General features: G+C 37.2%; 1 protein-coding gene across 1 annotated transcript in view; it reads right to left on the reverse strand.

The window, feature by feature from the left end:
• Luzp2 (leucine zipper protein 2) overlaps positions 1–15,579 on the reverse strand; it is a 408,694-nt gene that overhangs the window by 36,943 nt on the left and 356,172 nt on the right. The window contains exon 9 of the mRNA XM_052161760.1: positions 8,628–8,792. Within this exon, the coding sequence (XP_052017720.1) occupies positions 8,628–8,792 (165 nt within the window). The remainder of the gene's footprint in view (positions 1–8,627; positions 8,793–15,579) is intronic.

The raw sequence follows: 15,579 nt of genomic DNA on the forward strand, positions 1-15,579 counted from the left end.
CACGTAACTATAGCAGAAACCAAGAGAGTGTGCTGTGCTGCAGAAAGACCAAGACTGACACAATTATAGACTCTGGGGTGGAGGAAAAACATGGCTCTCTGTTAGGCAAGTTCAGCATTTTCTTTGTTCAGTGTTTTTATATAGTTGTTTATAGCATTGCTATGGTGACCCCGGATGATAAATGCATTTTCTTATTCTTGCTTCACTTTCATGCTAAAAGCAATGTCACACTTCTGTGGGTCACGCATTGTGCCCTTGTATAGTGATAGTTGATGAACAGTATGACTATGCTGAATGATCACTGATACTTTACTAAGAACATTATTGTTTAAATAAATTGTTAAATAAATTGGATTTTCTTTATGTGTATGTTTCTCTTAGAGTGTATGTCACACGTGTTAGGATATTATCAGAGGAATAAGATCCCTTGGAGATGAAATTGCTTGTGAGCCACCTGAATGGCTTTAGGAAACTTAATTCACATCCTCCGCAAAAGCAGAGTGTGATCTCAGTGGCTGAAGCCTCTTCCAGCTCTAAATACTTCCTTTAAATATTTTCATGGAGGGATTCTGGATTCCTGCTCTTATGTTCTTTAACTCCTTGTTTTTATTGCCTGTTTTCCCAGGGATCCATGCTACTAAATGATGAATTTTCTCACTGGATTTCTATAACAGATTTTCAAGGTTGGTGGTGATTTTATCTTTTTTTTGATAAGAGGATACAGAAAGGGGATTTTTTTAAAAAAGTGAAGCAATTTGAGAACTTTGTTAACTAGAAAATAGCAAGACATTATTAGCACACCTGATTAATAAATCATAGATATTTATTTCTCCATTATGAAATCCTACACACCAAATGAACAGATGACTGAACGGATAAAAGGGCTTTCATTATAAGAGTGATGCCTTGAGTTTGAATTCTGAGCAAGCCAGAATATAAAATACATATATAATACTCCAGTGGCACTGGGGAACAGAAACAGGTGGATTCTAGGATCTGTTTCAAGCCCATAATCTGGGAAGTAGCAAAGAAAAGCACTGCATTCTGCTCCTGCATCCACAGATGAAAAGCATGTATATTCACATACATATATCACAGATACATACACCATATACTTTCAGACACACATGCACACACATCATACAGATACACATTCTTACATATATAAATACACAACCCACCAGTGTATTACTGCTGGATTAATAAATTTCATGTAAAGTGACAGAACTTTGGGTAATATGTTTCCTGCTTTTTTTCCCTTACATGTTTATATTTTAAATGATATAAACAATGTTTTATGTTTTATATAAAAAGCTATGGCTAATTAAAATTATATGGGTAATATGCAAAATTATCTTTTCTTTTTGTTTAGTTGTTAATTTTACAAGTATCTTACATTCACATCATATTGCTCTGTGTTTAGTTCTGTCATATAAGTAGTAGGGGAGAATAAAATCAATGTACTTATATGAAGTTTGCATATCATGTATGCTGCCAATAATGTGATGTTAATGTTTCAAATGTACTACCTACACAGACATGTACACACTTATATACACATTCATAAAGCATAATCTTGTATCCTACCTTTGTGATTTAGGAAAATTATGATTTATGGTGCCTACCAATTTTAATAGTGTAAATGTTATGAAATTCAGTCTATCCCAGAGCTATCATTAACAAAGAACTATAACACACACACACACACACACACACACACACACACACATATTCACTACATTTATCAAAAAGACATTACCAAAACATCTATCTATCTATCTATCTATCTATCTATCTATCTAGTTATATATATATATGCTGTTTAGTAGCCTTTGTTAGAATATTGACTTTAATCAAAATTATTTCATTGTGAGTGCATAATTAGCAATTAATGAGGGCCATAATTACTAGTGATGAGTATAAAATTCACAGATTCCACATTCATACTCACACTTATTTAGAAAACAGTGCCAGCAGACCACTGGAATATTCCACATTCTAATGTCCACACTGATACATATTCTGATTTTTCATTGTTAAGACCAGCATAGGAAAATATGCTTCTAAGCAATGATGACTCCAGCAAAAGAGAGGGGTAAGGGATACAATTTCGCCAACAAGAGTCTATCTCTGACTTTGGTCCTAAAGTCAGGCTTGCATGATTTTTTACATATATGCCCTACAAGGCCCTTGCCTTTTCCCTCTCATTGCATTATTTCAAATATTTCCAACATTGAATTTTCATTTATGTTGAGGTCATCAAATACCACTTGTGAATTCAGGTGCTTTTCCTTTTTTCCAGATCAAAACATCATATCACTGAACACAATTGCACACTGAGTTTCTGACAATTACCCAGAAGTTAGCATATGGAAAACATGCTAATTGTCTTTCTTTTCAAAACCTCTCTTGCTGTTCATGTCATCTATGTATGCAAACTTGGAGTGACATCTTGTATTCCTTCCTCTCTGTACTTCCTCTGGAATGAAGAGATCACATATGCTGTCTACCTCAGTAACACATTTAATCATGAATTTACACTAGTACTCCCCATCAGCACACTGGGATCCAATTTCTTCTTTCTTTTTTCTTTTTGTTCTTTTGCACCATAGTCAAGCTGCTATTTGGCATTACATGACTAAAGAAATCAGCTTCCACTGTTTGCTTCTTTTTCATCTCTAATTGTATTCAGTTTGTACAAAATGGAAATGGTATTTCCTAGTTTATACTTTTGCATTTACCTTTCTATTCAAATGCAACTATCTATAAAACAAATTCTTTAGTAGAGATACACTAAATACATAATCTTAGACACATATAGAACAAATAGTATACTTAGTCTTTGTCTCTCATCAAAGTTGTTTAGACCATGGAATTCTAAACACTAATGTTAAATTTAAAAATTAAAATCAAAGTAGACTTGGTCATCTACCTTGTGCAGCTCCATATAACATTATTCTAAGATTCAGGAACACTGATATGCATTTGCAGTTTAGTGCAGCATTTAATGAGGCATATTTTCTAGAAATATGCAAGTAAGAAAATGAACACACATTAAACCTTATTTTGAGTTAATTGTCTGAAAACACCATGCTTATTAAGAAGATAAGCTCAGTCACCTTATTGAGGACAAAGCAGACAGCACATACTTCTGTAACTTAGGCATGAGTCCTCAGCTGTCACACAGAAGTAGCAAAAAAAATCTTCCTGAGAAGATTAAAAATATTTGCTGAAGTCAGGGAGAATGAGGTATTAATGACAGAAGAGGATGATAGAGTGCAAGAAAGGATAACTGCATATACTCAGGAGTAACACTGGAAGCAGTAGAGCTGGTGTGAGCTTTGGGAACAACAGCTTATATAGCATGCATGCTACATTAGCCAAGAAAATGAGTGCAAAAATGAGGAGAAAACATAAATTATTTTATGTTTTCTTCAATAAACTTATAATTCTCTAATAGTGTCAAGATCATTTGGCTTCAAAATATGTAAACATATATATTAAATGTGTACAATATATGTGCCACATATACATACACCACATACATGCAACACACACACACACACACACACACACACACACACACACACACACACACACACTTAGAAACAGAAAGCTTATTTAATGAGTCTCTGGAAGGATCAAAGCAGCATCAAATGTTACTACTTGAGTTATTTTCTGTCTTTCTCAAAATATAGCTTCAAAATTGTTGTTTTAGGTATGTTTCACAAATTTCAGGAAAAGCCATACAAAACACCACTGAGGAATATTTCAAATGCTGAGGGAGAATTCAGGAAGAAAACGACATCTATAATAGCTTCAAGAGAAAACTAAAATAGCAAGACATAGACATAACCAAGGGTAAAGAACTTTAAAATGGAAAATGTACAACACTGAAGAAAGAATTGAAGAGGGCACTGGAGGACACAGAGCACTCCATGGACAAGGATTAGCAGAACTAATATTCTTTCAATGGCTGTGTTACTGTAGTGAAAGTGATTGATGGTTGTTTGTAACTGTGATGAAAACTGTAGTGACACTTTCTCAGAACTATGGGACCATCCTTAAGCTAATACAGAAGTACATATTATCCCAAATGGCCCAATACTGAACAAAGAAGAAATACTGGAGCTAAAATAAGATTTTAATCAAACTGTTCTACAAAGCCATAGTATCAAAAACAAGCGATATATATTGAAAAGAAGAGAGGACCCCAGAATAAGCTCATACAATGACAAACAGTTTGTTTTCAAAAAAGATATTGTGATAGTTTGGATATACTCACTCCAAGGAATGCAGTATTAGGAGGTGTGGCAATGTTGGAATAGATGTGGCCTTGTTAGAGGATGTGTGTCCCTGAAGGGGTGGACTTTGAGGTTCTATGATCCTGCTCCACTCAGTGTAGAATTAAGAATCTGCTCCTGGCTGCCTGCAGAAGCCGGTCTTCTCCTTGTTGCCTTAGAGTCAAGATGTAGAACTCTAGGCTCCTCCAGCACCATGTCTGCCTGAATGCTGCTATGCTTTCTTCCATGATGATAATGGACTAAACCTCTGCAACTCTAAGCCAGCCCCAATTAAATATTGACCTTTCTAAGAGTTGTCTTGGTTATGGTGTCTCTTCATAGCAATGCAAATCCTAACAAAAATAGATATCTAAAAACATTTATTAGAGAAGAGATAGCCGTTTCAAAGCTTGTGTTGAGAAAACTGAAAATATGCAGAAGAATGGGGTTAGATCCCTATCTCTGACCACATACAAAACTAATCAATGGAGCAATGAGCTTAATGTAAGACCTAGTGCCTTGAAACTGTTATTGGAACACATTTCAAGACAGATTCATAAACAAAGACTAAAAGGACTCCAAAAAGTCCACAAAAATAAAGCTAATAATTGACACATAAGACTGCATGAAATGGAAGTGTTTCTGTTCAGCAAAGTAAACAATTAACAGAGTGATGGGACAGCTGACAGAATTAAAGTCCTGGATAAATACTTATTTAACAAGGAATTAAGCTCTAAAATATACAGAGAAATCAGCAAATTAATGCTCAAAAATAAACAGGCAAAGAATCAGATAGTTCTCAGAGAGAGAGAGAGAGAGAGAGAGAGAGAGAGAGAGAGAGAGAGAGAGAGAGAGAGAGAACATTCAAAATGGACAAAGTTCATCTCAGTCAGAATGACTACAACCCAGGAATCAAACAACCAACACTGGCAAGAATATGAAGAAAGAACGTTTATTCTTCGCTAGTGGGAATATAAAAATGTGCAATTAATATATGCAAATAGGAATGATAATTCCTCTTAAAATTGAAATTAGCACAACTCATTTGGCATATACCCAAAGTACTCTGCATCCAAATACCAAGATGCAATCACAGTATCTCCATACCATAGAGATGCACACACAGTATCTGCATACTATAGAGATGCACCTCCAATATCTGCATACTATAGAGATACTATGTACACAGAATACTGTAGAGATGTACACACAGTATCTGTATACTATAGAGATACATATATTATCTGCATACTCTAAAGATGCACAGCCAGTATCTGGATACTGTAGAGATGCACACACAGTATCTGCATATTGTAGAGATGCACACATAGTATCTGGATACTACAGAGATGCACACACTGTATCTGCATATTGTAGAGATGCACACACAGTATCTGGATACTACAGAGATGCACATATATATATATACTTTACAGACATGTGCACATCATATCCATTGAAACAATAATAATAGTCAGGATAAGAAATTAATTTAAATGTCAATAAACAGATGAACATAAAAAGAAAATATGGTACCTAAAGACAACTAGGGTCACTAAACTACAGAAAACAAGTTTATGTAATGTCCAGAATAATATGTAAAGCTGGAACTCATTGTGTTAACAAAATAAGCTAGACCTAGGAAGAAAAATGAATTTTTTTCTCTTTTAAATATTGGGTAGATGACAATAGAGTGCTAGAGGAAAGATAGAGAGAATAGGTGGATAATAGATAGATGACTTCTAGATCACAGATTGGTGATGAGAAATGCTAGGTAGCTATATAGATAAATGATATAGATATATAGACACTGCTATACATATGGAGAGGAATGGGAAAGGCTATCTAGAGAATGACTGACAGGAAGAAGGAACTGCAAGAGAGGGTTATGATACATGATTAACAATGTACAAATCTTACATATATATATGAAGACATCATTTTGTACATTATTTTTCAAAGTTAAAATTAAATATACTAAATGAAAAATAGATCTAATTGACAAAAATGAATGCAGTAGCATGAGAGACAGAACTCTTAAGTGGTCACATTACTATAGCTATCCCAGATCCAGAGAGTCAGACAGGGTGACTATTAGGCAACTCTCTGTCAGGCACACCACATCATGGGCTACAAGGAACTCTCTTTAGTGGCTAATAAGTTAAATGTACTCATTTAAAAACTATGTATGGACCAAGCCTTTAAATCCAGCACTCAATAGAAAGAGTCTGGCAGATCTCTGTCAATTCAAGGTCAACTTGGTCTATGTGGAGTGTTTTAAGCTAGCCAGGTGCAGACTGTGACACCCTGTCTCAAAGAGAGAAACAAGCAAACAAGCAAACAAACAAACAAGCAAATAAACCGACAGTGTTTGGGCTGAGACTTTAGCTTCATGAGACATTTGCCTAGGTCGTGCAAAGCCCTGTGTTCAATCTTTACCTCCATACACAAAGCATGTTGCTTTTCTTTTATAGAGAAAAAGTCTTTCATGACTTATGAGTTTGATTTTCTTGTATATACTACACCATGTTATATGATTCAGTACTTAGAACAATATTGTCTGCTAGGTGCCTGCAAAGAGATTATGCCCCGAGCAAACATAAAACACAATTTCTGCCACTATTAAGAAGATGAAGAACATAGACAAAACATAAACATTAGAAAAGCTTTTAATGTTAATCTCTAAAATACAATACTGCATATTACATTAGCCTAGATTTATTGAAATTCATCTTAAACAATTGGATTTTTTTATTATTGGTTTTTGAAAAATAAGCAATCTACAGATTGCTTGCTTAAATCCTTCCTTCTCTTTTCAATGTTAAACTAAGACAGACAATAAATATTTATTAATTTCAATGAAAGGACATACATTAAATCCTAGAAAAATCAATAAAAGCAACCCTCAGTAATTTCCTCCATATATTCAAGGTCTTAAAGAACCCAAATCTATAATTCATTTAAGCAATTTTATCTAATTTGAGTTGGAGACAAAAATCACATGTTCACAGAATTGAGGGGATACTTTGCTGGAAGTCATCAGTTTTAGATGAGGGTTTTATTAATGTCCCCAGTGTAATACTAGAGAAACCAGGCCACAGGTTGTCCTTTACTCCGAGACTGTGTGGGCGGTGTGCACTCAGTCATTTCAAGAAATCTACTGAATACCTTCTCTGATGAACATAGAACACTACAATTTTGTGTGCTTGTATTATTTATGCTTTAAATAATCAAATACTTTAAACCCAGAATGTTCAAGAGAAGGTCATAAATATGTATCAAAAACATTCTCTTTAAAATTATGAGTATCTTTCAACACATAATAAGGGCAAAGGTGATAAAATTAAACAGTGGGAATACAATTTCATGAATTTTTTACAGGATAATAATAATTTTCATTATTCTTGTTAATATATCAAGAGATTACATAAGCTAAATCTCTGATGCCCACAATTTTAATTATTAATGCTAGAATTAGAAGAGTAAGAAATAAACATGAATTCTAGCCCATGTGTTGCAGAGATCACCTTTTGCACTCCCATTTTGCCAGTGTTTTTAGGCCTTTCCTGTACAGCTTGGGTGTTTCAGTCAGGCTACTCTGCACAACAGACATCCTAATGGTGACTAACTAGGGAGGCTGTTCCTCAAGAGCACTGGCTGAAACAAAACTCCTCTCTCCAACAGCTCCTTCAGGCTGTCTGTGCCTATGTGCACACAGAGCCCAACAACAGGTTTCTCTAGAGAACGAAACAAAGTGGGGTGGAAGCCCCGAGTCTCCTCTGATAGACAGGCACTATTGAATTTGATGATACAACTTCCAGACCAGTTGCTCTGAAATAGGAGGCGCATCAAAATTCCTCTTTAAAAAGTAGCCAGCACAAAATGATCTAATTGAAAAGCTATGTGGTGAGGCTTTGTGTGTGTGTGTGTGTGTGTGTGTGTGTCAGAATATCTTTATATACTGTGAAGATTCTCATGGGTTGAATGTTATATACTTAATTTTACCATGCATGAGGAATGTGTCTTATATTTCCAAAGAAAGTCCATTTTAAAAGTCTTTTAAAAAATACTTAATATTCATTGTTTTTTTAATAACTTTTTGTTGTTTTTGTTGCTGTAATGTCAACAATGTTAATCTCCCACTTATGAGCTTAAGACTTCAATAATGGAATACTACTTTCTGCCAGCCTTCTCTGGGACTGCAGCCTGAGCTACTCTTTGCTGGGAGCTGCCTGATCAGTTGGTGAATTTGGTGTTGTACTCGGGTCCAGTGTGGTGAATACACATAGTGGATCTTTAAGACAATGCTTTACTAGTCGTTGCTGGTAACACAAGGAGAAGTACCTTGCTTTTTGGCCTTGCTTCTGGAATTCTTGGAGCAAATGTCCTGGGTGGATGCAACATCTGGGTTGGATTTGATGGGATGAGACTCAAAGGAGGAGGCTGATCACGGAAAACGGATGACAAGCAGAGTTGCACGGTCTCTTTCATTGCTTTCATCTGTGAATCCTAAAAAGAGGGAAGGATTGAATTTTTACCTGTGGTTCTTGTTACCATTTCCCACATTGGTCTTAGCCTATACTCACTCCATTCAACTACAGACAGGTTTTCAAATGAAATTTCTTGTCCTGGTTCAGTGTGGTGTCTACACTTGGTTCTATACTTGATTACCTTGTGCACAGCTGGTATCACAGTGGTGGACTGAGAGCCTAGGATGAGGGAACAGGACACTGGGAAACATGCCTTAAGCAGAAATAGTATGACCAAACTTCTGGCCCGATGTACCCTCACTACCTCTCTCTCCTTCCTCCTTTTACTTCATCTCTTTCTGCATCCTGATCAGCTAAGATTGTTCAAGCATCCCAGCCTATTGCTACTGCATCTAAGAGTCATTCCCGCTACCATGTATTGCATGTCAGGATGACATAGGAGTGTCTTAGGCATTGTCAGGAGCTATGAATACAGTCCAATATATTTATATATATAAATCACTTCACATTTCCAAAAGTTTGGATATCCATGAAACCCCTCAGACCATGAGCCAGACTAAATCCTTCTGTCTTTAAGCTTTGTTTCACCAGATGTTTGGTTGCATTGATAGGAAAAAGAGTGAATGCATAAAATGGGTACAAATCTATGGGTTTTTTGCTGCTATAGACCTGGTCACGTTGTCTAAAAGCTATTGGAACTAGCTTGCAAATTGATTCAAAACAGTTTGAAACCTCAGGCCAGATAATTATAAGAAACTTAGAAGCAAAATATGGTAGGTTATTCTAATGGTGCTGTGGAAGACCAGTATCCCAGAAGAAATGAAGTTTAAGAGGCCTCATAGGACAAGGACAGTGTCAGATAATGGTCAAGAGGCCACAGATGCTGCATCCTGGCAAATACTCTGTCTGTATCCTGATTCCATAACGAAATGTGCATGTGGATGAATTAAAAAGCAATGGACTAACTGCTATGATAGAGAGTATTTCAAGAGATAACTATCAGGCTGTGAGAGGGTACTTGTCCATTGTGTTTAGTGAGGTTTATCATACATCTTCAAAGCAGAAAATGCAGCAGAAGGATGTGACATATAAGTAGTTCAGTGAGAAAATGCATGAAGGTGTGGTTAAAGTGGTAGGTATGAGACAGATACCAATAAACTGCATGTACCTTCTCAAGAGATTGGCGCTGTTAAGGTGAAACTGCACAATCTGCATGGGTACAATAGGAAGGGCTATTTAGGTTAGGCCTTCACTCTTAGAAGGTTCTAGGGGAAACAGTGCAAAGCCATTTAAAAATAGAATGCCTGTGCACAGGGAACTTCCAAGGAATCTTTTTTATGGTCGTAGGGCTAGAGGAATTAGAGCATTTTCTGATGGTTAATAAATCTCTAAGTCAGAGTAATAACTCAATTCAGATGCTAAAAGTAATTAAAGAATGAAATCATAAAGTCATGGTTTCAAATGACACACACAAACTTTCTAACCATTCAAGAGGGAAACAAGAATGGTCTGTACTCATTGTTTCAGTCTGTTCTTAAAGTCTTCCCTTCTGGTCTTCAATTTTGGTCTACAGGCTGCACAAGGACCACTTGCCTTAAATTTTTTATAGTTTTTGTTGACAGTCTAGATGGATTCTACCAGAGATCATGGTCTGACATTTGTCACCAGAATTAGTGTCATCTTCTTTTTAGCCCCCTCTTCCTCAAGAAAGAGCCTCTAACTGAAGAAGCCTGTTTCTGATGCTCTCAGTTCTGTGTTTGCACAGGGCCAGGGGCAACAATGACCTGACAGCACAGTCCATTATGTCATCATTATCCTTCCATGATACTGAAGCTTCAGGTAACTATTTACTTTGAAGTTTACTATAATAAGATATCCCTAACTGGAGTATGAGAAAACACATGTAGAATGATTTCCTCTGTATTTATTTCCTCTGGATGTAGAAGAGAACTATTATCTTCTTGTGTAAGTCTTGGTTTATCCTTTTCTTACTGTCTCAAACCACTTCTCCCGTTTGTTGAACCTTCCCCTCTTTTTTTTTTTTATAAATTTTCTATATTCTTTGTTTACATTTCAAATGATTTTCCCTTTCCTGGTTCCCCCTCCCCATAAGTCCCATAAGCCCTTGTCCCTCTGCCCGTTCTCTAATCAACCCCCTCCTTCTTCTCTGTCCTGGTGCTCCCCTACAATGCTGGATCAAGCCTTTCCAGGACCAGGGACCTCTCCTTCCTTCTTCTTGGGAATCATTTAATATGCAAATTGTGTCTTGAGTATTCAGAGCTTCTGGGCTAATATCCACTTATCAGTGACTGCATTCCATGTGTGTTCTTTTGTGATTGGGTTACCTCACTTAGGATGATATTTTCCATTTCTAACCATTTGCCTAAGAACTTAATGAATTCATTGTTTTTTTTTTTTTGTCTTTTTTTTTATTTGATATAATTTATTTACATTTCAAATGATTTCCCCTTTTCTAGCCCCCCCCCTCCCCGAAAGTCCCGTAAGCCCCCTTCTCTTCCCCTGTCCTCCCTCCCACCCCTTCCCAGTTCCCCGTTCTGGTTTTGCCAAATACTGTTTCACTGAGTCTTTCCAGAACCAGGGACCACTCCTGCTTTCTTCTTGTATCTCATTTGATGTGTGGATTATGTTTTGGGTATTCCAGTTTTCTAGGTTAATAACCACTTATTAGTGAGTGCATACCATGATTCACCTTTTGAGTCTGGGTTACCTCACTTAGTATGATGTTCTCTAGCTCCATCCATTTGCCTAAGAATTTCATGAATTCATTGTTTCTAATGGCTGAATAGTACTCCATTGTGTAGATATACCACATTTTTTGTATCCACTCTTCTGTTGAGGGATACCTGGGTTCTTTCCAGCATCTGGCAATTATAAATAGGGCTGCTATGAACATAGTAGAGCATGTATCCTTATTACATGGTGGGGAATCCTCTGGGTATATGCCCAGGAGTGGTATAGCAGGATCTTCTGGAAGTGAGGTGCCCAGTTTTCGGAGGAACCGCCAGACTGCTTTCCAGAGTGGTTGTACCAATTTGCAACCCCACCAGCAGTGGAGGAGTGTTCCTCTTTCTCCGCACCCTCTCCAACACCTGCTGTCTCCTGAATTTTTAATCTTAGCCATTCTGACTGGTGTAAGATGAAATCTTAGGGTTGTTTTGATTTGCATTTCCCTAATGACTAATGAAGTGGAGCATTTTTTAAGATGCTTCTCCACCATCCGAAGTTCTTCAGGTGAGAATTCTTTGTTTAACTCTGTACCCCATTTTTTAATAGGGTTGTTCGGTTTTCTGGAGTCTAACTTCTTGAGTTCTTTGTATATATTGGATATTAGCCCTCTATCTGATGTAGGATTGGTGAAGATCTTTTCCCAATTTGTTGGTTGCCGATCTGTCCTCTTGATGGTGTCCTTTGCCTTACAGAAACTCTGTAACCTTATGAGGTCCCATTTGTCAATTCTTGCTCTTAGAGCATACGCTATTGGTGTTCTGTTCAGAAACTTTCTCCCTGTACCGATGTCCTCAAGGGTCTTCCCCAGTTTCTTTTCTATTAGCTTCAGAGTGTCTGGCTTTATGTGGAGGTCCTTGATCCATTTGGATTTGAGCTTAGTACAAGGAGACAAGGATGGATCAATTCGCATTCTTCTGCATGCTGACCTCCAGTTGAACCAGCACCATTTGTTGAAAAGGCTATCTTTTTTCCATTGGATGTTTTCAGCCTCTTTGTCGAGGATCAAGTGGCCATAGGTGTGTGGGTTCATTTCTGGATCTTCAATCCTGTTCCATTGATCCTCCTGCCTGTCACTGTACCAATACCATGCAGTTTTTAACACTATTGCTCTGTAGTATTGCTTGAGGTCAGGGATACTGATTCCCCCAGATTTTCTTTTGTTGCTGAGAATAGTTTTAGCTATCCTGGGTTTTTTGTTGTTCCAGATGAATTTGATAATTGCTCTTTCTAACTCTGTGAAGAATTGAGTTGGGATTTTGATGGGTATTGCATTGAATCTGTATAGTGCTTTAGGCAAAATGGCCATTTTAACTATATTGATTCTACCGATCCATGAGCATGGGAGGTTTTCCCATTTTTTGAGGTCTTCTTCCATTTCCTTCTTCAGAGTCTTGAAGTTCTTGCCATACAGATCTTTCGCATGTTTGGTAAGAGTCACCCCAAGATACTTTATACTGTTTGTGGCTATTGTGAAGGGGGTCATTTCCCTAATTTCTTTCTCAGCCTGCTTATCCTTTGAGTATAGGAAGGCCACTGATTTGCTTGAGTTGATTTTGTAACCTGCCACTTTGCTGAAGTTGTTTATCAGCTGTAGGAGCTCTCTAGTGGAGTTCTTTGGGTCACTTAGGTAGACGATCATGTCGTCTGCAAATAATGATAGTTTGACTTCCTCCTTTCCAATTTGTATCCCTTTGACCTCCTTATGTTGTCGAATTGCCCGAGCTAGTACCTCAAGTACAATATTGAAAAGATAAGGAGAAAGGGGGCAGCCTTGTCTGGTCCCTGATTTCAGTGGGATTGCTTCAAGTTTCTCTCCGTTTAGTTTGATGCTGGCTACCGGTTTGCTGTATATTGCTTTTACTATGTTTAGGTATGGGCCTTGAATTCCTGTTCTCTCCAAGACTTTAAGCATGAAAGGATGCTGAATTTTGTCAAATGCTTTTTCAGCATCCAATGAAATGACCATGTGGTTTTGTTCTTTGAGTTTGTTTATGTAGTGGATTGTATTGATGGATTTCCGTATATTGAACCAACCCTGCATTCCCGGGATAAAGCCTACTTGATCATGGTGGATGATCGTTTTGATGTGTTCTTGGATTCGGTTGGCAAGAATTTTGTTGAGTATTTTTGCATCGATGTTCATAAGGGAAATTGGTCTGAAGTTCTCTTTCTTTGTTGGATCTTTGTGTGGCTTTGGTATCAGCGTAATTGTGGCTTCGTAGAAGGAATTGGGTAGTGTTCCTTCTGTTTCTATTTTGTGGAATAGTTTGAAGAGTATTGGTGTTAACTCTTCTTTGAAGGTCTGGTAGAATTCTGCACTGAAACCATCTGGTCCTGTGCTTTTTTTGGTTGGAAGACTTTCTATGACTCCTTCTATTTCTTTAGGCTTTATGGGACTGTTTAGATGGTCTAGTTGGTCCTGATTTAATTTTGGTATTTGGTATCTGTCAAGGAAATTGTCCATTTCCTCCAGATTCTCCAGTTGTGTTGAGTACAGGCTCTTGTAGTAGGATCTGATGATTTTTTGGATTTCCTCAGTTTCCGTTGTTATGTCTCCCTTTTCATTTCTAAGTTTGTTAATTTGGATACTTTCTCTGTGCCCTTTTGTCAGTCTGGCTAGTCTGGCTAAGGGTTTATCTATCTTGTTGATTTTCTCAAAGAACCAGCTCCTAGTTTTGTTGATTTTTTGTATGGTTCTCTTTGTTTCTACTTGATTGATTTCGGCCCTGAGTTTGATGATTTCCTGCCTTCTACTCCTCCTGGTTGAAATAGCTTCTTTTTGTTCTAGGGCTTTCAGGTGTGTCATTAAGTTGGTAATGTATGCTCTCTCCATTTTCTTTTTGGAGGCACTCAGGGCTATGAGTTTTCCTCTTAGCACTGCTTTCATTGTGTCCCATAGATTTGGGTATGTTGTGTTTTCATTTTCAGTGTGTTCTAAAAAGTCTTTAATTTCTTTCTTTATTTCTTCCTTGACCAAGGTGTCATTGAGTAGAGTATTGTTCAATTTCCACGTGTATGTGGGTTTTCTGTTGTTTCTGTTGCTATTGAAGACCACTTTTATTCCATAGTGATCAGATAGGAGGCATGGGATTAGTTCTATCTTTTTATATTTGTTGAGGTCTGTCTTGTGACCAATTATATGGTCGATTTTGGAGAAGGTACCATGAGGTGCTGAAAAAAAGGTATATTCTTTTGTTTTAGGATAGAATGTTCTATATATATCAGTTAAATCTAATTGGTCCAAAGCTTCAATTAGTTTCATTGTGTCCTTGTTTAGTTTCTGTTTTCCTGATCGGTCCATTGAGGTAAGTGCAGTGTTGAAGTCACCCACAATTATTGTGTTAGGTGCAATGTGTGCTTTGAGTTTTAATAAAGTTTCTTTTATGAAAGAGGGTGCCCTTGCATTTGGAGCATAGATGTTCAGGATTGAGAGTTCTTCTTGTTGTATTTTTCCTTTGACCAGCAAGAAGTGTCCCTCAGAGTCTCTTTTGATGACTTTGGGTTGAAAGTCAATTGTATCTGATATTAAAATGGCTACTCCAGCTTGTTTCCTGAGACCATTTGCTTGTAAAATTGTCTTCCAGCCTTTTACTCTAAGGTAGTGTTTGTCTTTGACCCTGAGGTGTGTTTCCTGTAAGCAGCAAAATGTAGGGTCCTGTTTACGTATCCAGTCAGTTAGTCTGTGTCTTTTTATTGGGGCATTGAGTCCATTGATGTTAAGAGATATTAAGGAATAGTGATTGTTACTTCCTATCATTTTTGACGTTATTTTTTAAATTTGATTGCTTAACTTCTTTTGGGTTTGATGAAAGGTTACTATCTTGCTTTTTTCAGGGTGGAGTTTCCCTCCTTGTATTGGTGTTGTCCTCCTATTATCCTTTTTAGGGCTGGGTTTGTGGATAGATATTGGGTGAACTTGGTTTTGTCGTGAAATATCTTAGTTTCTCCATCTATGGTGATTGAGAGTTTTGCTGGATATAGTAGTTTTGGTTGGCATTTGTGTTCTCTTAGAGTCTGCATGAGATCTGCCCAGGACCTTCTAGCCTTCATAGTCTCAG

The sequence above is a fragment of the Apodemus sylvaticus genome, chromosome 1, assembly GCF_947179515.1.
Source record: "Apodemus sylvaticus chromosome 1, mApoSyl1.1, whole genome shotgun sequence".
Classification (NCBI taxonomy): domain Eukaryota; kingdom Metazoa; phylum Chordata; class Mammalia; order Rodentia; family Muridae; genus Apodemus; species Apodemus sylvaticus.